The sequence below is a fragment of the Micromys minutus genome (genome assembly GCF_963924665.1).
Source record: "Micromys minutus genome assembly, chromosome: 10".
In the NCBI taxonomy this organism is placed as follows: domain Eukaryota; kingdom Metazoa; phylum Chordata; class Mammalia; order Rodentia; family Muridae; genus Micromys; species Micromys minutus.
In genome coordinates, this window is record NC_137979.1 from 45,134,786 (window position 1) to 45,158,372 (window position 23,587).

The window sequence follows — 23,587 nt, forward strand, 5'->3', positions numbered from 1 at the left end:
GGTGGAGAGGGGCGGACTAGGGCGGAGCTTCAGAATCACGAATCCCGATTTGCATTGGGGGCGGGCCCGGGGGCGGGCTCAGCGGCGGAAGTTGCGCCGCTGGGAGATCTTCCGCTCTGAGGAGTTGCCTAGCCGTGGAGCAAGACTGCGGCTGAGGCTGGAAGAGTTGGGGCCGTGGTGACATGAAGCAGGTGGGTCCTGCAGCAATTGCTGGGACAGGGAGATGGTACGAGAGCCGTCTCCACCCGACTAATCTCACTTCCCTGCCCGGTGTCCGTCTTTGGTTTGGTCCGACCCTTCCCACACCCCTCGCGCTCCGGGTTCCGCCCCCTTCCTCTCCACTCGCTGCTGAGCGCGAAGGGTTGGGGAGTGGGTGTCTTGGTCCTTACCCAAGAGGGTCCGGAGGACGTCAGCAGTCGCTTTCCTAAGCCTTCTTTATAGTAAGAAGAGAGGCAAGGAGTCAGTATCTGAATATTATGGGGCAGGGTTGGGTATGGGAAAGAGTCAGAATCAGGAAAAAACTATACTAATAGACTGCCTCTCCGCCACCCGCTGTTTCTCACAACTTCCGTTGGAACCAGCCACGCATAACTTCGCAATGATATCAGAAAGGCCCTTTAAACTTTCTCAGAAGTGTCTGTTACTGTTGGCTCTCATTCCTGACATTCTTCCACCTTTTGACTTCCCAATATTTCCTGATTTTTCCTCTTACCTCTCTGACAAGAGGTCAGAAGTACTGCTTGTACATTCTGTCTGGTCCAACCGGCCTCTCTGTACACTGATCTTGAATGGCCTCATCCAGTGTTGTGGCATCAGGTCCACGACAGCTGAATATCCAGATGACAGAAGCACATCCCTTTCCTGGGGTTCCAAATTAGCTGTTTGTCAATTATGCCTGTAGGATACCTCCACTTCAGGAGGAGCTCACAGTTTTCAAACCTGAGCTGATCTTTTCTCTGTAAATTTACTCTTTCGTTCTTGTCTTATCCAGGAGAAAAGCTCTGGAATTGCTTTACCATCCTTTACCCTGTTTGCTCAGAGTTGCCAGTATAGCCAAATCCCTGAACCTTCTCTGTCACCACCCTTGTTGACGTGTCTCTCACCATTTCCAGCAACCTGCAGTCCTAACTTTTAGACTCTAGCTCATGTAGACTTTTTAGATCACGAGTCTGATTATGTCACTTGCTTCCTTCAGGCTCTCTGCTTGCTTCCCATTGCCTGTGGGGAAAACACTTGGGAAGAGTGCTCTGTGATCATGTTTACTGTAAGATGGGCCTTACTAGAAAAGGGTTCTTGTCACTGTGAATTTGCATATATCAGCATCTCTTTCTTCTCAGATCTGCTGGGCCTCTTTCTGACTTATCCTTCAGTGTCCTACACCGTCTCCACACCACCAACCTCCACTCCAGAGGTTGGCCGCCCTGCCCCTCTGTGTCCTCTGTACACCCTTAGCATCATAACTGAGATATAGACCCATGCACCAGCCTACTTAAGTTCTGATATTGTATTGAGACCTTGATGAAGTCAGTAAATTTCTTTCCTCATTTGGAAGATGGAGATAGCAAGTACTGTATATAGTGTGTGCATAAAGCTACCAGACCTGTGAGTGCCTGGTAAGCACACGTTAGTTGGCATGTCTTGTGTAAAGTGCACTCTAGTTGACTGGCTATGACTTAATTTCATAAGCTGCTTGGGAATGATTGGTATGGCTTGCTTCTCATTCTGCCCCTGGATCTTAAGTGAAACCCTGGACTAACTAGGAACAGGATCTGGATCTACTGAGTAAAAGATTCAGGAATGAAAAAGATCCAGCCTTTTGGGTTTTGTTTCCAGCACTGCCAAAAAACCAAAACAAACAAACAAAAAACAAACAAACAAAAACCCAGCCTGGCACACCGGTGGTACAAGCCTTTAATCTCAGCACTCAGGAGGCAGAGGTAGGTGGGTCTTACTTGGTCTACAGAGTTTCAGGATGGCCAGGGCTATACAGAGAAACCCTAAAAAAAAAAGGTGATGGGATTGGTAGGGTGGGGTTGGGGTTAGCTGGAGATGTCATTCAATAGTAGTACATTTGCTCTTGACCATGAACATTTCTTTGTTGTCTCCTGCCTTCATGGATTCCGCCTTCGCGGATGCCAATCCTCCTTTTCTCCACCTGAGACTGATTCTCCTAGGCCTCAAAAAGTCCACCCTGTAGCTTCCCTTCCTCTCACTGTAGCCCAGGCCTGATGCTTCTTTCTCTGAGAGACATGGGCCCTTGTTTATACATTTCTGAAAGCGCTCATCACATCAGGGCCATCGTGGATTTTTGTCAGTCTTTTCTCACTAGACCTGGTGGCCCTGATAGACTAAGCCAGAGTCTGTCACACTGTAGCTTTCTCCTGCCACCTGCTGTTAGCTGAGCTCTCACGGGCCTGGGCTCACTGGAAGATGGCCGTTAAGACCAGGAATCCTGTGGCTGAATGGCTCCTGCTCATTCTGTTGAATATTAGTGCCTTTTGCCTCCTTTTCTGCAGATGACGAAGCCGAGCCGGGGGAGTTTGGTTCTGGTCACTCACTAAAGACCTGTAGCTTAATTTCAAATGCACCGTCACGCTCCAGGCACTGCCTCTGTCCCAGCATCCAAGAGAGCAGCTGGCGCATCAGTGGGACAGAGGACAATGGGGAGCATGCCATTTTGTTAGTTGTGTGTTTCTCTGAATGTTTTCTGGCTGCAGTGAGGCAAATACTGGCTTTTGTCTGGCCAGAGCTGGGCCTGAGAGGAGCCGGAGCACTCAGGCCTTTTCATGAGAGAGCTCACAGCTCTCTGAGGTGCTGGCCCTTTCCAGAGGGACTCTGGGAACTTGACTTCCTCAGCCTCAGTTTTTACCCAGGATCACTAATGAATGGAGTAGAGCCTGACTCACCAGCCCCTGGGTGGGCCAGAGGTCAAAAAGTCACTGAGCGAGGGGAATTCTAGAAGGCAGGGTAGGGGCAGGGTCTGAGCAAACCTGACACATGTGGTGGGCTTTCCAGTTCCTGTGTGGTCAGAACCAGGTCTAGGAAAGAGTGGCTGGTTCCTGTGCTAGCATGACTCTCCTCTTCCTACTTAACCCCCAAGGAAAGGAGAAATGGAAACCACTTTAGGTTTACAGTCATGGTTCTTTCTCACTGCTGCTCTGTACCCTGTTCTCTTCCAACTTCCACTTCCCCAGGGCCAGGGACCTTCACAAGCCCTCTGTGGGTCTTCGGCTAGGGAGCCTGAGGTCATTCAGTCCTAGGCTAAGGGGCAGGAGTTACTGAACTATTCCAGATAAGCTTCCTGAAGCAGAGTCCTCCTAGACAGCAGGCCAGGCAGACCTTTGGTTTGGGGACAGTGCCTTGCTGTATCTGCCTGGCTCTGCATCGTGTGGTAGGCAATGGTAGGGGGACCAGTCATTAATTAAGCACAGATACCATGCAGGTAAGCTTCTCATTCCTTCAAGCTCCCTTTGGTAGGTCCTCCCTCTAGTTCCAGGCAGAACTCACACTTCTATAGAACAGATTACTTAATAGATAACCAGTGGCCTGCCACTGTGACCTGGGCAACCAAAGCTTGATCTGGCGATAAGGGTGGTACTGACCTGGAGTCCTGAGGCCACAAGAACTTAGATGGCAAAGGAAAGCTTTGCCTCAGAGGTAACAGTAGTTCTCTGCAGCTGTGGAGGTTGTTCTGGAATGAGGAAGTGGGGAGCCTGCTGTGTTGGAGAGCAGTCCTCAGTTATATGGGGGGGAGGGTCAGGTATTAATCCCCACAACTAGAGTAGAGAGCCAGGGTCTCCTTCTTAATGTTCCTTAGCTGAGGGATTTAAGTCACCTAGGCCCTTTTCCTTACATTGCCACCCTGCTTGAGGCTGTGGAGGAGCAGGGCAGGATGCCGGATGGGCAAGATCCAGTTTCAGGAAGATTGTCTAGAGGACTGGGCACGAGTAACCCTGTGTATCCCAACACGTGTCCGGGAGAGACATATGTAAATAATCATCCACACACTTCCTGGTGTGTTTCTCAGGACGCGCAGCGCTGGGCAAGGCTGTTCTCTCAGAGCACACACTTGCCTTGGGCAGGAAGTGCCCACTGGAAGATGTAGGCCATGGAGTATGGAGCTGCAGGAAGGTGACTGGGGCCTCTGGCCTGGGAAAGGAAGCAATAAGAACCTCTCTGCGTTCCTGCCACTTCAGGGCCCAGTTTTCATGGTTGGGGGCCTTCCTATCTGCTTCCCATCTGATTGGTGGGGTGACAGGAAGGACCGGTGCTAAAGAGCCATCCTGGCATACTCCCCAAATCCTCTACAGGGAGGTAGGACAGACACCAACTTCTGTCCCCACCTTAACCTGGGGATCTACGTATGCCTGCAGGAGGAGTGTAGTGGCTATTTCTGGTTGTCAACTTGACTTTATCTGGAATGAATCACAATCCAGAATTGGGAGACTCACCTTTGATTCTGACCTTGAGGCATAGGGGCTGTGGGTCTTAAGACACAAAGGCAAGGAGATCACTGAGCTCAAGGTCATCTGGGGACACACCTTCAGTTGGAGACCTACATAAGAACATTGGAACAAGGAAGGCTCTCTCTCTCTCCATCTGCCTGCCTTGTGGGACTTTGCCTGCCTGCCTTGTGGGACTGAGCATCTGCTAGATCCTTGGACTTCACAGCTGCTGCCGGCCATTGTTAAGGAATTGGACTACAGACTGTAAGTCACCAACAAATACCTTGCTATGTAGAGATTATCCATAAATTCTGTGACTCTAGAGAACCCTGACTAATACAGGGAGTAACTTGGACTTTGTAGGACCAGCCGTTCGGAATGAGGGGCTGGAACTCTTGCCTTTTGCTGCCCGCAGGTTGGTTGTATAGTACAACTTTGAACTAAGCTCTGTTTCCCTTTTATCTGCTACACTTGCACCTCAGCCTCTGATCAAGCCCTTCCCTCCCCTCCCCTCTGACACTTGTACAAATAGCATCCCTATGATGTAAGAATTTTAATGCCTCTAGTGTTTGTAGAACTAAGCTGTAAAACTTGGGGGTGGGTTTGGGGAGGGGCCAGTAGGCAGGAGAGAGAGCAACCAGGATGTGTGATAAAATATGTAACAAAAAATTTGCCAATTTAACACTTTTAAGTGTATAGTCCAGGTGTGATTGATATATATATCGGGCTGGAGAGAAATGGCTCAGCAGTTAATAGCACTTGCTGCTCATTTAGAGACATGGAGTTCATTCAATTCTTAGTATTGAGTGGCTCAAAACTGCCTGTAACTCACCAGGAGTGGTGGCCCATGCTTTTAACCCCAGCACTCAGGAGGCAGAGGCAGGCTGATCTACAGAGTGAGTTCCAGGACAGCCAGGGCTACACAGACAAACCCTGTCTTGAAAATCCAAAACTGGGCTGGTGAGATGGCTCAGTGGTGAAAAGCACTGACTGCTCTTCCAGAGGTCTTGAGTTCAAATCCCAGCAACCACATGGTGACTCACAACCATCTGTAATGGGATCTGATGCCCTCTTCTGGTGTGTCTGAAGACAGTGAGAGTATACCCACATACATGAAATAAATAAATCTTAAAGAAAAAAAAAACAAAACCAATCAACCCCCCGCCCCATAACTCTAGCATTGAGACTCCAACACTCTCTTCTGGCTTTCAAGGGTACCCACATACACTTACACATAAACATATATACACATTAGTAATAAGATAAACATCTTATAAAAATACATCTTAGTAAGGCTGGAGAGGTAGCTTATTGGTTAAGGGCATAGACTGCTTTTCAAGAAGACCTGAGTTTAAGTCTGCAAGGAAATCTACAAATATCTTTAACTCCAGTTCCCAGGGACCCAATGCCCTCTTCTGGCTTCCAAGGGCATTGGGCGTGGATGTGGTGCACAGACATACATGCAGGCAAAACACCTGTATACATAAAATAAATAAAAATTTAAAAACGCAGGTTAGGGCTAAGGACACAGCTCCGTTGTAGAGTGCTTGCCTAGCAAACATGAAACACTAAGTTTAGTCCCCAGTGCTGCATAAATGGGTGGTACTCTCCTGTAATCCCAGCACTTGGGAGGTAGAGGCAGGAGGACCAAAAGCTCATTGTTATTCTTGGCTACACTGTAAGTTTGGGTCCAACCAGAGATAAATGCAGATTGGAAGCTATGTCTAGTTCATCAGTGCAGCCCCTGCTCAGTGTGTGAGACCCCAGGTGACATCTCCAGTGCTGAGGAAAGTTAAAATGGTGGAGCTGTGGAGACCAAGTCTCAGGAAGGTGCGACTGTGCCCCAGACCGTAGGGCCAGGCTTTGAACTCTTTCCTCAAGCCCATTCTTGCGTATATATTTGTTTTGTGTTTGGTGCTGGGTCTGGGTGTATTAGGTAGCTGGGCTTCTTCCAGTGTGTCCTGGGGTCAGTAAGAGAGCAGGTGAGGTTGCAGTGACCCCTTCCCGTGCCTCAGGAGCCACAGGAGCTGATCCACTGTGCTCACACACCTGCCGCCATTCCCCACTCCCTCCTCTTCCAGCCTTCCCTCTGCTTCACAGCCCAGCTCCCAGAAGCACACAGGTGTCAAGTCTGCAGCCATCCCAGGCTTCCTCATGCCACATGTGCTGTTCCCTCCTGACACCTCTGAAGGCGTTTGGGCTGTGCTATCAACAGCAGGCAGTGGGCTTGGGGGTGGGGCAGGCGGGGAGTGCTGCTCCTAGGGTTCATTTCTGCCTTCATCGGGCTGTAATTCTGGTGGTTGCAGGTCTCTGCCCTCTGGGCCAAACAGGTGCTTGGGGGACTCGTAGGGGCAGGTCCAGGTCAAGGTGGCTTTTACTGTGAGCTAGCTGGTCTAACAAGCCTTTTGAAGCCACCTGAGAGTTGAGTTTCATACCCTGTCCCAGGAGTTCCCCAGGGCCATGCTGGAGTGTAGAAAAGGCTGGCTTCGGATCTCCACCACAACTGCTGCCCATAGCAGACTATATTTGCATTTTTTGGTAGCTTAAGGATAGAAACTTTTGCATCTAGAGATTTAGATAAAGCTACATTTATTTATTTATTTATTCATTCATTTATTTTCTCTTGCTTAGAAACAGAAGTTTGTATGTAAATAGGCCTTGTCACGGGGCTCAGAGTCAGCCTCGGTCTCCTCTGGGGACCAGTGCTCCAGCTCTCTGTGGACTTTGAACTGCTTTTTTTTACCCCGTTGTTGAGGAGGGTGGCTCTTGGACAGCTCCCCCTCAGCCGTTCTCTAAGCCCAGGTGCATGCTCCCACATTCTGGCATCTTCAGCTCTCCCAGTCCCCCAGAACCTCTGCTCTCAGCCCCATCCAGTCTCTCTCCGCCACAAGGATGTCTGGGTGTGAGTGTCAGGGTGGTTGCTGCTCCAAGCATGTCTCACACCGAAGCTGCTGCCACACAAGTCCTGTGCCCAGGGAGGGACGGGAAAGCCAGGGACAAAGATAGACAGACAGAGGAACGGACCAGGAGTGGAAAAAACACAGTGCTTAGAAGTGAGATTGGAAAAGAAAGGGGGCGGCACAGAGATGGTTAGAGGTGCCCAGAGTGGCTCCTGAATGGGGTGCATAACTGGAGATGAAGGCCCAGACAGACACGGTGACAGTGTTTCCTTGGGGCTGTGGGCAAACAGGCGTTCTCACGAGTTGCTGCCAGGAATGCCAACTGCCAAGGGCATCTGGCAGTGCCTAACCAAACCACACATGAACCCAGCAGTCCTGCTTCTAGGGAATCTGTCTGGACGATACCCTCCTGACAACATGAACACTTACACGTGCCCGTCATTCAGTGCCATGTCTCTGGTAATTCCAGAGAGAAATGTTTGTTCGTAGGACATGGACCCAGGGAGATGTAATTCAGCTGTCAACTGCAGCTAGGGCTTACCCAGCACGTGCACAGCCCCGTGTCGGTCCCCAGTACAGAGGGTGGGGGGAGGTATTATAAATAGAGCACCAAGGCTCCTGAGGTAACTTGACTGTTAATCCCAGCTCTCAGGAGGCAGGAGTGAATTTTGAGTTTGAGGTCAACCTGGCCTATGTAGGGAGATCTAGCCTTTTTTTTTTTTTTTTTAAGTACCACTGGGCAGTACTTGGGAGGTAGAGGCAGGCAGATCTCTTGAGTTCAAGAAGATGAAGTCCCAGAACAATCAGGAGTATATAGAGAAATCTTGTCTTAAAGGATAAAGACAAAATAAAACAAATAAAAAGCACCAGTCAGTTCTATAAACAAATGAAGAATTCCTTTATAAAGCTGGATATGATGGGCTGTGGCTTAGCTGAGGGCTTGCCTAGCATGCATTCCACCCCCATCACCCACATGCATACATAACTAATCCAGGCAGTGAAGGCGGTAGGATTAGAAAGCATCCTTAGCTACATACAGAGTTCGAGGCAAGTCCTTAGATACGTGAACCCCTGTCTCTAGAAACAAAATAGGCTGGTGTGATGGCTCCGTTGTTAAAAGTGCTTGCAGCCAAGCCTGATGACCTGAGTTCAGTTCCTGGGGCCCCCATAAGTTGAGAGGAGAGAACCAACTCCCATTAGTTATTCTCTGGCCTCGGCATGCATGCTGTGATACATGTGTCCCTCATGAACATGTATACGCGCACACCCAGAAGAATAAGCTGAGAGATGTCTCAGTGGCTAAAAGCACTATCTCCTCTTCTAGAGGACCCAAGTTCATGCCAAGCATAATGGAGCACACCTTTATTATTTTTTTAAAAGACTTATTTTATGTGTATGAGTACACTGTAGCTCTTCAGACACACCAGAAGAGGGCATCAGATCCCATTACAGATGGTTGTGAGCCACCATGTGGTTGCTGGGAATTGAGCTCAGGACCTCTGGAAGAGCAGCCAGTGCTCTTAACCGCAGGGCCATCTCTTCAATCCTGGAGCACTTGGAAGGAGAGGCAGTAGGGTCTCTGTGAGTTCAAGGCCAGCCTGGTCAACATAGATCAACTCTAGGACAGTCAAAGCTACATAGTGAGTCTGTCTCAAAAAAAGAAAAAAGAAAGGAAGAAAAAGAAAAAACAGAAAGGAAGGAAGGAAAAAGAAAAAAAAAAAAAAGAAAGAGGACCTGGGTTCAATCCCCAGAACCCATATGGCAGCTCACAACCTCAGTTCCAAGGGATCTGACACCCTCATCTGGCCTCCATGGGCCCTAGACAAGCATGTGACTCAGAACCATCCATGCAAGCAAAGCACCCATACATATCACAGCAATAATTTTTAAAACGGTGTGGTTATAGATTGTTTCGTGTCCCTGAAAAGGGATGTGTTGGCGTCCTAACACTCTTGTACTTCGGGGTGTGACCTCATCTAGAAACGAGGCCATCATACATGAGATGCAGCCACCCGGGAGCAAGTTGGCCCCTAATCTATTAAGACTGGTTCTGTGCGACTAGTTTTTTTTATAAGATGACGGAGCCAGGGGGAGTGCTTTCTGAGAGTGTGGCAGAGACAGGCTGAGTTGGAGAGCTCACGCCAAGGAATGCCAGATTGCTGTGCACCACCAGAGCACAGGCGCCAAGCACTGCAGACGGCCTGCTGGCACCTGGATTCTAGACTTCTAGACTCTGGAAGCTGGGGAGGGCGTGATGGTTCTATTTTTTTTTTTTTTAAGTTGTTGTTTGTTTTGTTTTCTTTCTCTCTCCTTCCTTGTGTTGCTGGGGGTTGAACTCGGGTTCTTGCACGTGCTAGTCAGGGGCTCTATTTCTGGGCTACATCCACAGCCCAGGTTCCTATGGAGAGTTGTTCTGGGTTTAGATTTCTGTGAAGCTGACGAGGGGGAGGTTGGATCTCACTGTTTCCCAGGCTGGCCTTGAACTCATCTTCCTGTCTCAGTCCCATTATAGGCTCACTCTGCACAGCTCAAGTTTTCTTTCATACAAGCTGGGCTGAGGGTGTAGCTCAGATGGCAGTGTTTTGTCCCCAGCAGGCACTAAACCCTAGGTTCAGTTACCAGCTCTCAGAAGGTGGCAGGACAGTCAGGAGTTCAAGATTGTTCTTGACTCCATGGTCCTGGGCCATACGAGACCCTGTCTTCCAACATAGAAACAAGCAAACATCTGGGAAAGAGATAAAAAGGGGGGGGGGCGAATTCTAAGTCACTCTGGCACGCAGACGAGAGTCTCTTACAACAGCAGACATACAGGTGGAAAGTTGCTTTGTGAAGGAAAATAAAGGGAGGACCCAGGAAATGTCACCAGCTCTGGAGCTGGGGCTTATCACAGCGAGGGATGTATGTGCTGAGTCTGTAGTCTGGCCTCAAGCTGCTGGTGGATGTGGAGAGTCCCGTTGTCCCCTGCCTGTCACATTTCCTCTGCTGATGGCTGTCTTCTGAAGCTGAGTCCAGCTTTCCCCCAGTACACTCTAAGTGACTGTGCATAGGAGAGTTCTTGGGTCTGAGAGGGGGCATTGGGCTCTTTACTGAAAATAGTCTTTCTGCCTCTATTTGTGGGGTTCACTCAGAGGCAGAGGGATGGACCTTCTGCTGGCCACAAACCAGGTCCCCATTAGGACTTGGTAGATTAAGGACCCTGAAGGTGGCAGACAGAAAAAAGGTATAACAGTGACAACATAAACAGATCAGAAAGGAGAGTGTTCTATCCTCCCTCTGCAAATCAGGGACAGGTATCTAGGACTCCCCTTCACTACCCCCTCCCCAACTCCCAAGATGCCACTCTCTGCCTCCCAGTAGGCCTTCCTTTCTCTTACCCAGGGGGCGGTGTCCTTTCTAGCTCAGCATGTTGGGGCAGCAAGGACCCTGGGCATAGGACTCTCATGGATTGAAGGACTCAGGCTCACTTTGCCTTTGTAGTCCACTAGAGTCCCGCAGTGTTGAGGGCTAGATCAGTTCCCTCGCCCCGGAGCCTTGGCTCTCTCTCCTGTATGAAGATCCATCCTGTCCTGAACACGGCCATGTGGACACTGGGCAACAACAGAGGATTAGCCTTGGCGGTGTGAAGATTAGGATTTGTCCCATTTCTCTCTGCTATGCCTCATGGAACCGAGGGCCAAGAGACCTTCTGGAGTTTTCACTTACCCAGCAGTCAGTGATGAAGCACCTGCTGTGTGCCACACATGGTGCCAGGCTCATGGGAGGCAGCAGTGACCAGATCAGTCAAAGCCCTATGCCTACCCTTGACATCACTGTCCAGGGGCAGGAAGGGTAGCTCTCGAAGATGAGCTTTCAGGTGGGAAGTGCCGTGCTGTGAGTGGGGGTGGGGAAGAACAGTCCAGACAACTGAAGGCCAGGTCTATGGACCAGAGGCTGAACATGGCGGTCACACAGAGGAACCTGACCGAAGACACAAGTGGCTGTACTAAGTCAGGATCAGTGCTGCCCAATTAGAATTTGGCAGAGTGCCTACCCTACCTCACCCCTCTGCCAGCTGAGGGAGGGTGGGAGGTGAGGAACCAGCAGGTTCCTGCCTGGAAGCTTCCCCCAGCTGCCTTGTGAAGAAGGGGTTGTCGGACATGAAGAGTTGATAGTAGTCAGGCCTTGGGTAGGCTGTTAGAAAGCAGGGACCAAGATGTCACCCAGGCACACTAAGACAGGGCTCAAGAGTCCCTCTCAGTTGTCATGGATTAGGGGTGGAGGGGCTGGCTGGGAGGGAGTGTGCTTTGTACTCTGAAAACAAAGAACAGAGCCCGGGTCCCCTCTTCTCCTGGGGGTGGGGGCAGAGGCTGGCCAAAGACTGTTGACAGGACCAGAGGCTAGCCTCAGTCTGTGCAGGAACAGGCCATGTCCCCAAGATTCAGAAGCCAGTAAGTGCCACCAAGAGCCTTTGTGAAGCCTGGTGCCTGAGAGGACTTACTGTGGGCCTTGGTGCAGGGCAGGGGCACCTGCAAGTGGTATGGAAAGGGGCCATTATTCCTGGACTCTGACTACTTCCCTCTCCTCCCAGCCCTGCAGCTGAGGCTCCACTGTCCCCACTTCAACGTGGGCCCACCAGGATGAGCAAGCTGCCTGGTGATCTGGCCTGTGACTTGGAACGCAGTTTGCCGGCCCTGGCCTCCCTGGGCACCTCACTGTCCCACAGCCAGAGCCTCTCCTCACACTTCATCCCACCACCTCCGGAGAAGCGCAGGGCCATCTCTGATGTCCGCCGCACCTTCTGCCTCTTCGTCACCTTCGACTTGCTCTTCATCTCCCTCCTCTGGATCATTGAGCTGAATGTGAGTGGGGGGGCACGTTGTGGGGGAGGCAGGCCCACTTGCTACACGGGGAGGGATGCCTCACCCATGAGGTTGCTTATCTTAGTTAATGAAGAACGAGAAGTAAGAATAGCCGTATTTACCTTCCACATAGAGAGGGAAAGAATGGAGCCTGAGGGTTGGCGACCAGAGGGGTTGTCATTTTCTCTCAAGAACCTGAAGGAGCCTAGTTGAACAGATCTCTAGCTCCTAAGCTATGCAGTTAGCCTGTACACCATACTGCCCCCTAGTGGGAACACTGCAAATAGGAAGAGAACCACCTACAACCAAGATGGGGACATTTTTGCCTTCTCTCTGCCTTACTTCACTCTGTGGCTCAAGTTTATCCATTTATTCAGTAAACGTGGTTTGAGGCTCTTCTGTGTTTCAGGTACTACGCTAAAATAAAAAAAAATGGAGCAAAAACATCAGTTACTGTCTGGTAGCCCTGGTTTTGGGGACTACTACCTGATTTATTGAAGATGAAGCTGTCTCACTGGGCAGCATCCACACCCTGGGCCTGATTGGTCTGAGCCTCAGCACTCACAGAGTTAGGGGGCCTCAAGCAGGAGATCCCAGATCTGGGCCTGCCTCAGTGTCCTCTCTCTTAACAGTGGGATCTCATTTCCCAGGGCCCTCGTCAGAGTTATGGTTGGCAAAGGTTCTTTTTCCAGGTCCCAAGCTTGGCCTTTCTTGGTATCAGTGAAAAGTTTGGGAAAGGGCTTAGTTAACAGCAAGATGGTCAAAAAGCAAATTTGGCTCTGGTCATGTTGAACTGGAGGGGTGAGGAAGGGCTCTGAGGGAGGGTAACTACCCTCTCCTGGGGCAATGCAGGCACCAGCGAAGAGGGCATTGGGTTATCTTAATGGTAAACAGCTGAGCTCCTGAGGTCCTCTGGCGTCTTCTTTTGAAGGTCCCAGCTAGCATTCGAGCAACCCTACATCTCACCCACACCCGAACTGAATACCTATTTTATAACCAGAGAAGACGTGGGGAAATGTTGATAATTTTGCTTTTGAAATTCTTTGGCTGACAGCTGCAATTGCTCAGAAGTCATCATGCATCCTTGAGAGTTCGTGCGAAGTGACAGAACATAACCCACAAACAAGCTGCGTTCCCGAGTGAAAGCCCGAGTCCTCAGAGTGCTGGGTCTAATTCCTAGCACACAAAGGGAGACAGGCTTGGTGCATAGCCCTGGCTGGCTTTGAACCCGTGGTTCACTTACCTCTCAGCCTCTGGAGCACTGACAGACATTTTAGGAGTGTGCCGCTGGACCGGGCTGTCGGAAGTTCAGTCTTTTTGTTTTATTTTTTTATTTTGTGTGTATGGGGGGTGTGTTTTTGGGTGTATGTGTGTGTATATGTATATGTATGTGTGTGAGTATATGTATGTGTGTGTATATGTATATGTATGTGTGTGAGTATATGTATGTGTGTGAGTATATGTATGTGTGTATATGTATATGTATGTGTGTGAGTATATGTATGTGTGTGTATATGTATATGTGTGAGTATATGTATGTATGTATGTATATGTGTGTGTATGTGTGTGAGTATATGTATGTGTGTATATGTGTGTGTATGTGTGTGAGTATATGTATGTATGTATATGTTTGTGTGTGTGTGTTGGGGAGCACATGCCCTATAGAGTCTGTCCTCTTTTTCCTTCTTCGTATGTGATGGGTGAAAGTTAGATAGTGAGGTTTGTTTGCAGCCTCAGGCAGCAAGCACCCTTACTAACAGAGCCATTGTGTTTGACCCACTTAGGAGCTTTGTGAAGGTTTCTAGAACTGGCTCAACCCAAGATCCAAGCTCAGTGGCCTAAGCTTTTAACATGTGGGCCCCAAGCTGGCTGTGACACACATCTGTATTCCTAGAATTTGGGGGGTAGAGGCCGGAGGACTAGGATTTCAAAGTCACCCTTGTCTGCATAGTGAGAGCTGGAATCCAGCTTGGACTAAATGAGACCCTGTATCAGAGAAACTCCTCCAAGAAATCACTCCACGATTCAAATGACCTGCCAGAGTAGGAAGCCGCAAGTCTAGCTGATCATCAAACGGCCTTCCGGGGCTCCATTACCAAAATCCTTCCCTCTTCCCAGAGGTTAGCATCTTCATTCCCCTCTGAGGAGTTGGGATACAGTCTGGTTCTTGGAATCTGTCCATATTCCCTTGTTGCTCAGATCCCTGGACACTGGAGTCTGTGCCAAGGTGTTAAGTGTCTTGCTGACCATCCGAGCTGGGCTGGGCAGGGACAGAGCAAGCACTTTTCATGCTGGCCTCTCGAGGCTCAGCCGCAGCCGCTGTTGCCGCAGCAGCAGCAGCAGCAGCAGCATTGTGACGGATCTCACTCATTAAGCACAAACCTAATTGATTGATTTGCCACCTGGGGCTCTGTCTGACACCACTGCCCACCCAGCCCCCCTCGTCCCACTCTGGTGGTAGCTGGTAAGATGGAGAACCAGAGTTCAAGGAGAGAAATGAAATTACAGAGCAAGCAGTCTCCAGGACCCATCTAGCTCTGCCTGGGCCTGCCATCTCCCCGGCACAGCCCACAGGACTCCGGGCTTGTACCTTCCTGGACAGTAAACTTGAACGCAGTTGGCCTGTGTGGGCTGCCTGGATCCTTGAGGAACCAAACTGGTGTCCAGGGTCTTGGACTGCTGGCTCAGTTCCCATGTTGCTTCATGAGCCCTCTTGGGTGGTGGCTTGCCATTTCTGACTGACTCCTCCAGAAGCCCTTGGATGTTATTGGAGGAGGAGCATCCTTTAGGTTGGTCCTGCCCTCAGAACCCTTTCTGTCTTCCTCTGCAGACCAATACTGGCATCAGGAAAAACCTGGAGCAGGAGGTCATCCACTACAGCTTTCAGAATTCATTCTTCGACATCTTTGTGAGTGACCTCAGGCTTCAAGAGAGTGCAGCAGAGCACCTTTGGCTGGGCTCTCCTCCATCCTGTGTCTGATCTGATGGGGGGGTCCATCCTATGTCTAGTCTGATGGGGGGTCCATTCTATGTCTAGTCTGATGGGGGGTGCATCCTGTGTCTAGTCTGATGGGGGGTCCATCCTGTGTCTAGTCTGATGGGGGGTCCATCCTGTGTCTAGTCTGATGGGGGGTCCATCCTGTGTCTAGTCTGATGGGGGGGTCCATCCTATGTCTAGTCTGATGGGGGGGTCCATTCTATGTCTAGTCTGATGGGGGGTCCATCCTGTGTCTAGTCTGATGGGGGGGTCCATTCTATGTCTAGTCTGATGGGGGGGTCCATTCTATGTCTAGCCTGATGGGGGGGTCCATCCTATGTCTAGTCTGATGGGGGGTCCATTCTATGTCTAGTCTGATGGGGGGTCCATCCTGTGTCTAGTCTGATGGGGGGGTCCATTCTATGTCTAGTCTGATGGGGGGTCCATCCTGTGTCTAGTCTGATGGGGGGGTCCATTCTATGTCTAGTGTGATGGGGGGTCCATCCTGTGTCTAGTCTGATGGGGGGTCCATTCTATGTCTAGTCTGATGGGGGGTCCATCCTGTGTCTAGTCTGATGGGGGGGTCCATTCTATGTCTAGTCTGATGGGGGGGTCCATCCTGTGTCTAGTCTGATGGGGGGGGTCCATTCTATGTCTAGTCTGATGGGGGGGTCCATCCTGTGTCTAGTCTGATGGGGGATCAGCTCATCTTCTGGCAGCTCCCAGTCTTCACACACACTGGAGTAGGCCCCACCTTCAGAGAGCCCAAGGTAGAGGCAGGGGAATAAGACTTTGGAGCAGTTTACGTACAGTTTCTGCTGAGGAAGCACTGAGCCCTGTCCTCACCAGAGGTGAAGTTACCCAAGTGGGGTCTGGAGCGGCAGGAGTGGAAGGAAACCCTGCAGCAGGACTGAGGAAGCCAGCCGGCCTCTGATGTTCTGGCACCTCCCTCTCCACTCCAGGTTCTGGCTTTCTTCCGCTTCTCTGGGCTGCTCCTGGGTTACGCTGTACTTCGGCTCCAGCACTGGTGGGTGATTGCGGTAAGATGCCATCTGCGGCAACTCTGGGGCCTTCCCCGGTCAGGGCTGGAGTGAGGGGCACATGGAAAGGACTCTCTCCCCAGCCTCTGCCTTCCCTCCTGCCCCGCTTTTGCCCAGCAGGTCACCACGCTGGTGTCCAGTGCATTTCTCATTGTCAAGGTCATCCTTTCTGAGGTCAGTGGCTCAGGATCTAACTGGTCTGAAAGGCATCTAGCCTGAGGGTGGGCTTCTCTTCTGGAGGGCTTGGGGTGTCTGGTCCTGCTATGCTGGAGAGAAGGGAATCTTCTTCCTCATTATTGGCAGTGAGTCATCCTCACTGGCTTATACCCCGTCACCCTTGTCACCCTAAGGATCAACTATACCTATACCTAATCTAGCTCTAGCACTAGCTCTATAATCTGTGTATCTGGAGACAGGGACTGTAGTCATTGGCTGGCCTGGAATTTACTCTGTAGATCAGGCTGGCCTTCAACTCATAGAAGTCCTCCTGCCTCTGCCTCCCCGATGCACCACCACACGTGGTTCTCTTTTTTATTAAAACAGGATTTCAAATGCTGGTAAACATGAACTTGTGATCCTCTTGCCCCTACCAGCCAGTGTGGGATTACAAAGCGTGTGTCACTTTGCTGATTTATAAAGTGCCAGGGATGGAACCCGGAGTGTGTACATGCTAGGCGGACTCTGCTCCCGGAGCTGCTCCGATTCGCAGAAATCAGTTTTCCCTGCCACAGACATAATTCATCTTAGAGTCGTGTGCCAGAGCTGGTCCCTAAACAGTGTACATCAGGAATGGGGTATTTCTAGCCTGGCTAGCCAGAGCTCAGGAGGGCTCTGGGTTTGGGGTAACCTTTGCCATGGAATTCAGTATTCCCTCCTGTCTCAGTTGCTCAGCAAAGGGGCATTTGGGTACCTGCTCCCCATCGTCTCCTTCGTCCTGGCCTGGCTTGAGACCTGGTTCCTTGATTTCAAAGTCCTACCCCAAGAGGCTGAAGAGGAGAGATGTGAGTCTAGGGGTTAGGGTCTGGGTGACTAGTTGAGAAATGCCTTAGTCTGAGCCCTTTGCCACTTAGCAGCCTTTCTGAGCCCCAGGTAGGGAACACTTGGTCTGGGATAATGGCTGCCCATGTCTTCTGCAGGGTATCTTGCTGCCCAGGCTGCTGTCGCTCGTGGACCCCTGCTGTTCTCTGGTGCTTTGTCTGAGGGCCAGTTCTACTCTCCCCCAGAATCCTTTGCAGGTGAGAGCTGCTGGGTAGGGAGCTGCCTTCAGGGAGGAGCTGTGTGGGGAGCCAGGTAGGCTGGGTCTGTTCTTTCTGTTCTTTCTCAGGCTCCCTGGGGAAAGCCAGCAACCCTCTCCCACACACTTTTAGCCCCCACCTTCTTGCACTCATCTGTGAACCCCACCACCTCCTACACTGGCTCCCCACCCCTTGCCATCTGCTCTTGTTTTCAACAGGGTCTGACAATGAATCAGATGAGGAAGTCACCGGGAAGAAAAGTTTCTCTGCCCAGGTATTTCTCTGCCCACCTCTGCCCCACCCTTGGAATGGGTCAGTGCTGGGCTCTCCCAGGCTGGACAGATTTCCCTGCAGAAGGCAGCGCTTGGCCCGATTGCAAGTTAGTGACTGTCTGTTGGGGTATCTGCCCTGCCACTGGCTGGTCAGGCCCACCGACCTGCCCCATGCTTGGGAACTCAGGACAGCAGCCAAATCTACAGACCACAGAAAGCATGCAGGGCCAGGGATAGCAATCTGGACCCCACATGCAGCTGGGCTGGTCTCTGGAAGGGTTGCGGAAGGTGTGGTGAAAGAATAGGCTTTGAGCAAAGAGAGCACAGGCCCCCAACTGACCCCTTTCTCCCCTGAGCAGGAGCGGGAGTACATACGTCAGGGAAAGGAAGCAACTGCAGTGGTGGACCAGATCTTGGCCCAGGAGGAGAACTGGAAGTTCGAGAGGAGTAATGTAAGGAGCCCTGCCCGTCCTGGCTTACCTGCCTGTGGTGGGATTCTTCACCCCTTGTCTGAGCCCTGAGAAGTGAACCTGAGGGCCGAGTAAACTGGAACTATATCCCTGCTCCAGGGAGGTCGTGGGGTACAGGATTAGAGCTAGCTATAGCCTGGGGTCAGCTATTCAGCAGAAGGCCAAGCTGGACTGGACTCCCATCTCCTCGTTTTCCACAGCCCAGGCCTTGCCACTTTAATGTTTGTAGCCCTGGGATCCAGAGGGGAAGCCAACCTCTGTCCTGTGTGTGGTATTTTGGTCCATGATCAAAACAACATTATCTAAAAAGATTGCAGAGCGCCAGGGACGCAGGGAAGCATGCCCGGTCCTTGCTGACCAGTTCTCTGGTAGCCCTTGGCACCTTGGAGCTGTGGTTCTGGTTTCTCATAGTTGCAGTCACGGCTGAGCTCCTGCCTTTCAACGTGAGCACAGAGCTGGTCTCTGCACATGCTCCTGCTTGCCAGAACAACCTTCTTCTAGATGCTGCCAAGCTGTGCCTAGACTCTGGGGTGAAAACCTAGGCTGTTGGAAGCCTACCTCGCCTGTCCCCCTTTCCCACCGGTGCCCTCCACCCTCCTCCCTGTCACCCTCTGTCCTTGCCACAGGAGTATGGGGACACTGTGTACACCATTGAAGTTCCCTTCCATGGCAAGACCTTCATCTTGAAGGTGAGTAGGGAAGGGGGTCCCAGAGACACCCGCTCTGTCAAAGTGCTCCTGCCAGTTCTCCTGACCAGAGAAGGTCGTTTTTCTGACACCACTCAGCCTTGACCCCCCACCCCCATCCCCTACAGACTTTCCTGCCCTGTCCTGCTGAGCTGGTATACCAGGAAGTGATCCTGCAGCCCGAGAGGATGGTGCTGTGGAACAAGACGGTGACTGCCTGCCAGGTGAGCCACCCAGGTCCTGCCTGCCACTTCTTCCCACGTGGATCAAGGTCCAGTTATACCCTCTTGTATCCATTTTCCTCCAGAGCTAGCTTCTCTAGCTTCTCCTTATAAAGTAGGCGCTGCTATGGTTGCCCCAGAGGCAAGAAGGCTCTGTGCTTACCTTGTGTCCAGCACCTCAGGTAGTATCAGCTCTTAGTACAGTGGCCCCAGCTGGGAGGAGGCTAGACCGGAGTTCTTGAGGTGCTGGGACAATGTAGGGCTTTCCTGTACTTCAGATCTCCCTGGTTGACTTTTTAGATCCTACAGCGGGTAGAGGACAACACCCTTGTCTCCTATGATGTGTCATCTGGAGCTGCAGGTGGCGTTGTGTCCCCCAGGTGAGCACCCAGGTCCTCTCCTCTGAGCCAAGCCTCCCCCACTTGGGATGTCTGCTCTAACCTGCCTTACCCCCAGGGACTTTGTGAATGTCCGACGTATTGAGCGGCGCAGAGACCGGTACCTGTCATCTGGCATTGCCACCACACACTGCTCCAAGCCCCCCACGCACAAATACGTCAGGTGAGTCTGGCCTCCCTTAAACTGTAAACAACTCAGGGTACAGTGTGTACAGCTGAACAACTCCCCCAAGGCCCCCGACACTGGGGCTGAAGCCCTGTTCTATTCCCTGCTTACCAGACCTTGTCCATCCCACCCCTAATCCTGCTAATCTTCCTGCCTGGCACTGTGCCACCGCCCCGGAGGCTGGAGGGTGTGTGTGGAATGGGCAGCTGGCTGGATAGTCCCAGGAACTGGCTGAGGAGTTGAGGTGGCCCTGGGTACCGAGTTCTGGGTCTCACCTTTCCCCTCCGCCGTTCTCACCGCCTCGTCTGTGTGGATGGAGGGGGAATGGAATTCAGGATCTTTTTGCTTGTAGAAGGTAGGAGGGTACCCTGGCATTCCCTCTTGACTGATGGAGATTGCGGTGCTGGGGTGCCAGGTAGATCTTTTGTCCCCAAGAGGTGGGGACCTTTCAAGAAGTTGAGATTATGGCTCTCTGCCTTGGCTGCAGTGGCCTTGCTAGGGGATTGGCAGGCTTGTGTCCTCTGTGTTACTTCTTTATCTGTGGCTTAAGCATGTTCAGTAAAAAGGCCATGGGAGGTGAACAGTGGCCTGTGGGCCAGCTGCCTCCTGAAAAGGCGCCCTCTTCTGGAGGCCATGATGTTGAACGGGGATGATGAGCAGTGCCAGCTTAGGTCACTGTCTCCCAGTTACAGCTTACTGGACAGGTCTGCACCTAGGAGATAAGGGCTGGCTGGGGCTGAGCTCCCACCACTGGGGCAAGTGTGAGTACCAGCTGGCTGGGGTAGGCAGAGCGAGTGGGGGTAGAGGGCAGGCCCTGCTGCCCATGGCACTGGCTCTAGGCCATGTTGAGGCAGTGAGGTAGTTCCTTGACTCCCCGTTTTCACCACAGTCCAGCGGGGCCAAGAATGGCAGTGGGGATGGCGTGGGGGACACTTTGTTCACAACCCTCCCCTGTGGTATTTCTCTCCTTAGGGGAGAGAATGGCCCTGGAGGCTTCATTGTGCTCACGTCAGCCAACAACCCCCGGGTCTGCACCTTCGTCTGGATTCTTAACACAGATCTCAAGGTGAGGCCCTGGCAGGAAGCATCGTGGCTGTGGAATGGAGGCTGGTTGCTATGTGAACGTTGCTTCTCTCTGCCTTACTCAGAGACCCCCAGTTTCAGTCTCCTGTACTGGGTTGGTGACAAGATCCAAGTAGCCTTCTAGCCTTGGAGTGTGGGAGACACATGACCCCCTTTCTCACTCCTGATTCCTAAAGTCCCAGGAGGGATGGCTGGCTGCCGGCCCACCCCCACCTGTGTCTGTTTATGTGGCTGGTGCCAAAAGCTGGGTACAACATGTTCCTTCAGGAACAAGGGAACAGGGGGGCTCAGGCAGATTTCAGAAGTAAATCTGCCCCCAGCCCAGGACACTCTTACAAATGCAGGCTGCTAAGAGTCCCTGCTGAAGGCCAGCTGTGATATGACTTTCTCCTGTCTTCCCTAGGGCCGCCTGCCTCGGTACCTTATCCACCAGAGCCTTGGGGCCACCATGTTTGAATTTGCCTTTCACCTGCGGCAGCGTGTTACAGAGCTGGGGGCCCGAGCTTGACCATGCTCCCTTGCCACCCTGCGGGCCAGGGTTCTGTCCACAGCCTCCGGAGCCAGAAAGTGGAACAATTTGGGTTTCCTACTGCTCATGAAGGACTTTGTGCTAGGCAGCAAGTGGCACCTCATTCCCTGGAAGCACTAAACCGCACTGCCCAGTAACAGGGTCCTGAGCAGTTGTGTACCTGGACTCGGGGTTTCCCCAGACTGAAGGAGCCGGGACTATCTTGCCTGTGCTATGTAAAGTTCCTGCCTTCTGGAGGAGGAGACGTCTCCATGCCTCACCGGGCATCCTTAGACTTGGTCACAGAGGACCTGAGCTTGGTGGGGCAGGAGAGCATCCCATTGCCAGTATGAAGGTCAGGAAGCTCTCTATTCCAAGTGTTGTACCATTAGTGAAGGGGTCTGTGACCCTATTCAAACACATTGTGGGGATGTAAGGCAGGGGACAGCACTGCATTCCTGCCTTTCCACGCCCTTCCACTCTACAAAGGCCTTCTCGGGGACCTTTGTAATAAATTGAGCCAATTAAAAACACGAAATAAAAAATAAAAATGCAGGGTGTGGTGGTGCATTCCTTTAATCAAAGTACATGGGAGGCAAAGGCAGGTAGATCTTTTGAGTTTAAGGCTGGCTTGGTCTATATAGTAAATTCCAGGACAGCCAGGATTGCTCACATAGACCCTGTCTACCCACAGATAAAATCAATCAAAGAAAAGGCTTTGCTTTGCTGTGTGGCCTTGGTGTCATCTTCACGGCAAAGCTGAGCCTTGACAGAAACACTACCCAGGCCCTCACTAGCACCCAGGGCAAGCAATTTCTAGGCTCCCCTTTCCTGAAAGGTTCTTCTGAGATGTCCCAGGCTCAAGTTTTCATGCAGCTCAGGGCTGGAGGCTGGGGAGATGCCCACTGAACTATAGAGGTCTAAAGGTTACTAAGGTAACCTGGGCTAAAGTGTTACTAAGGTAACCTTGTGGTACCCCAGACACAGACCCTGAGTCTACAGGTTCACCTTGGCCCTGTGCCCCAACTGCCCTCACACTGGAAGCAACTGAAGCCTGGCTGGGTTCCAGGGTTATCGGGTGTTCTCTCCCTCCCGCCCTCCATCCTGCACTCCCACCACACAGGCTTCTGAAGGAATCTTAGCTTGAAGCTGGGTGGATTTTTCTTGGTCCTGACTAGGTCTAAGACCCTGGGCAACCCTCCCTTGAGCCTCCATTTCCTATTTTGTCAAAGGGTTGTGGAAAAGACCTGTAAGGTTGTGAAGTGAATCCTATATAACATGGACCGAGGCCTTAGGATTCAGGAATGCACTATTCTGAGTCTGATCGGAGCTGAGCACTCTCTACTGTCCCCGGAGTTGCAGCCTCTGTTGCTGCTGCTTTTAGGGCCTTTGCTCACTCGTCATCAGCACCCCACCCCTGCATTCCTCACCACTACCACCACCACCACCACCACCCTCCCCTTTCCCCCAGCCTCACCTCCAGCTTCTTGAACCATGAATTACACCCTGGGTGCTTAGGAGATCTCATGACATCCATTTCCTCTGCTTCATGAGAGAGGCTAGTCCCCTCCCAGGTAACACAGTGGTGCCCAGTCCCAGAGTTCATTCCACTATGGCCAGAAAAGCAGATAAAAAGATATGTGGAAAGGGGCAGGGACTCCTCCATGATCATATAAAACAGCCAGTCTGAGGCTGGTCTGGGTTTCCTAATCCTGCTCAATGGGCTTTCTCTGTTTCTGTCTCACCCTCTTTCTCCCCATGCAGTCAGCTGGGGGGGGGGGCGGTCGCCACCTCCCCCACTCCTGCCTCCTTCACCCTGACTGGTGGTGGTATTTAGGAGACCACTTAGATGGGCCCTAGAGAAGGAAAGCACACAGAGATTCATACCCAGAGGTTGGGTGTGGCAAAAATGTCCTCTCCCCTGATGGTGTTGCCAGTTAGGGACTAGGCTTTCTGTACAGGCACCCTGAAGGCTAGGTTATGTGATCCTTCTGGTCAAAGGACCTCACTATGGTATGTGCCCTTGAGCCCAGGAAGGGGAGATGATGGGACAGAGTGAGTAGGGCATCAGTTCCTGCTTCTCCTGTTCTGTTTACAGACAAGCTGCTGTCCTCCCTGGACAAGGGGGAGTAGGCCGAAGACAGTGCCAAGGTAGCACGAGGCTGGCCATGTGCCTGGTCTGAGGTGGTGTTTGCAGCATGCAGACACCTGGAGGTACTACTCTGAGGACCCAGGCCCCCAACAGAGCATCTTGCAGGCTTTGGAAGCCGACCTCTGACCTGAGAGCAATCAGAATCTGGGTACCCCGAGCCCCACCCTTGATTCAGAGCCCCACCACCACCAGTGAG

The 23,587-nt window shown here is 51.7% G+C and overlaps 1 protein-coding gene across 1 annotated transcript; it reads left to right on the forward strand.

Moving 5' to 3' along the window:
* Positions 1 to 123: 123 nt before the first annotated feature.
* Positions 124 to 21,763, forward strand: STARD3 (StAR related lipid transfer domain containing 3). Its single transcript, XM_080922288.1, has 15 exons — positions 124 to 191; positions 11,913 to 12,183; positions 15,014 to 15,091; positions 16,123 to 16,200; positions 16,321 to 16,374; positions 17,084 to 17,201; positions 17,337 to 17,435; positions 17,654 to 17,709; positions 18,067 to 18,159; positions 18,804 to 18,866; positions 18,992 to 19,087; positions 19,385 to 19,464; positions 19,541 to 19,645; positions 20,621 to 20,714; positions 21,135 to 21,763. The coding sequence occupies exons 2-15, from the start codon at positions 11,962 to 11,964 to the stop codon at positions 21,237 to 21,239; spliced, it is 1,341 nt and encodes a 446-aa protein (XP_080778414.1). The 5' UTR covers positions 124 to 191; positions 11,913 to 11,961; the 3' UTR covers positions 21,240 to 21,763.
* Positions 21,764 to 23,587: the final 1,824 nt, after the last annotated feature.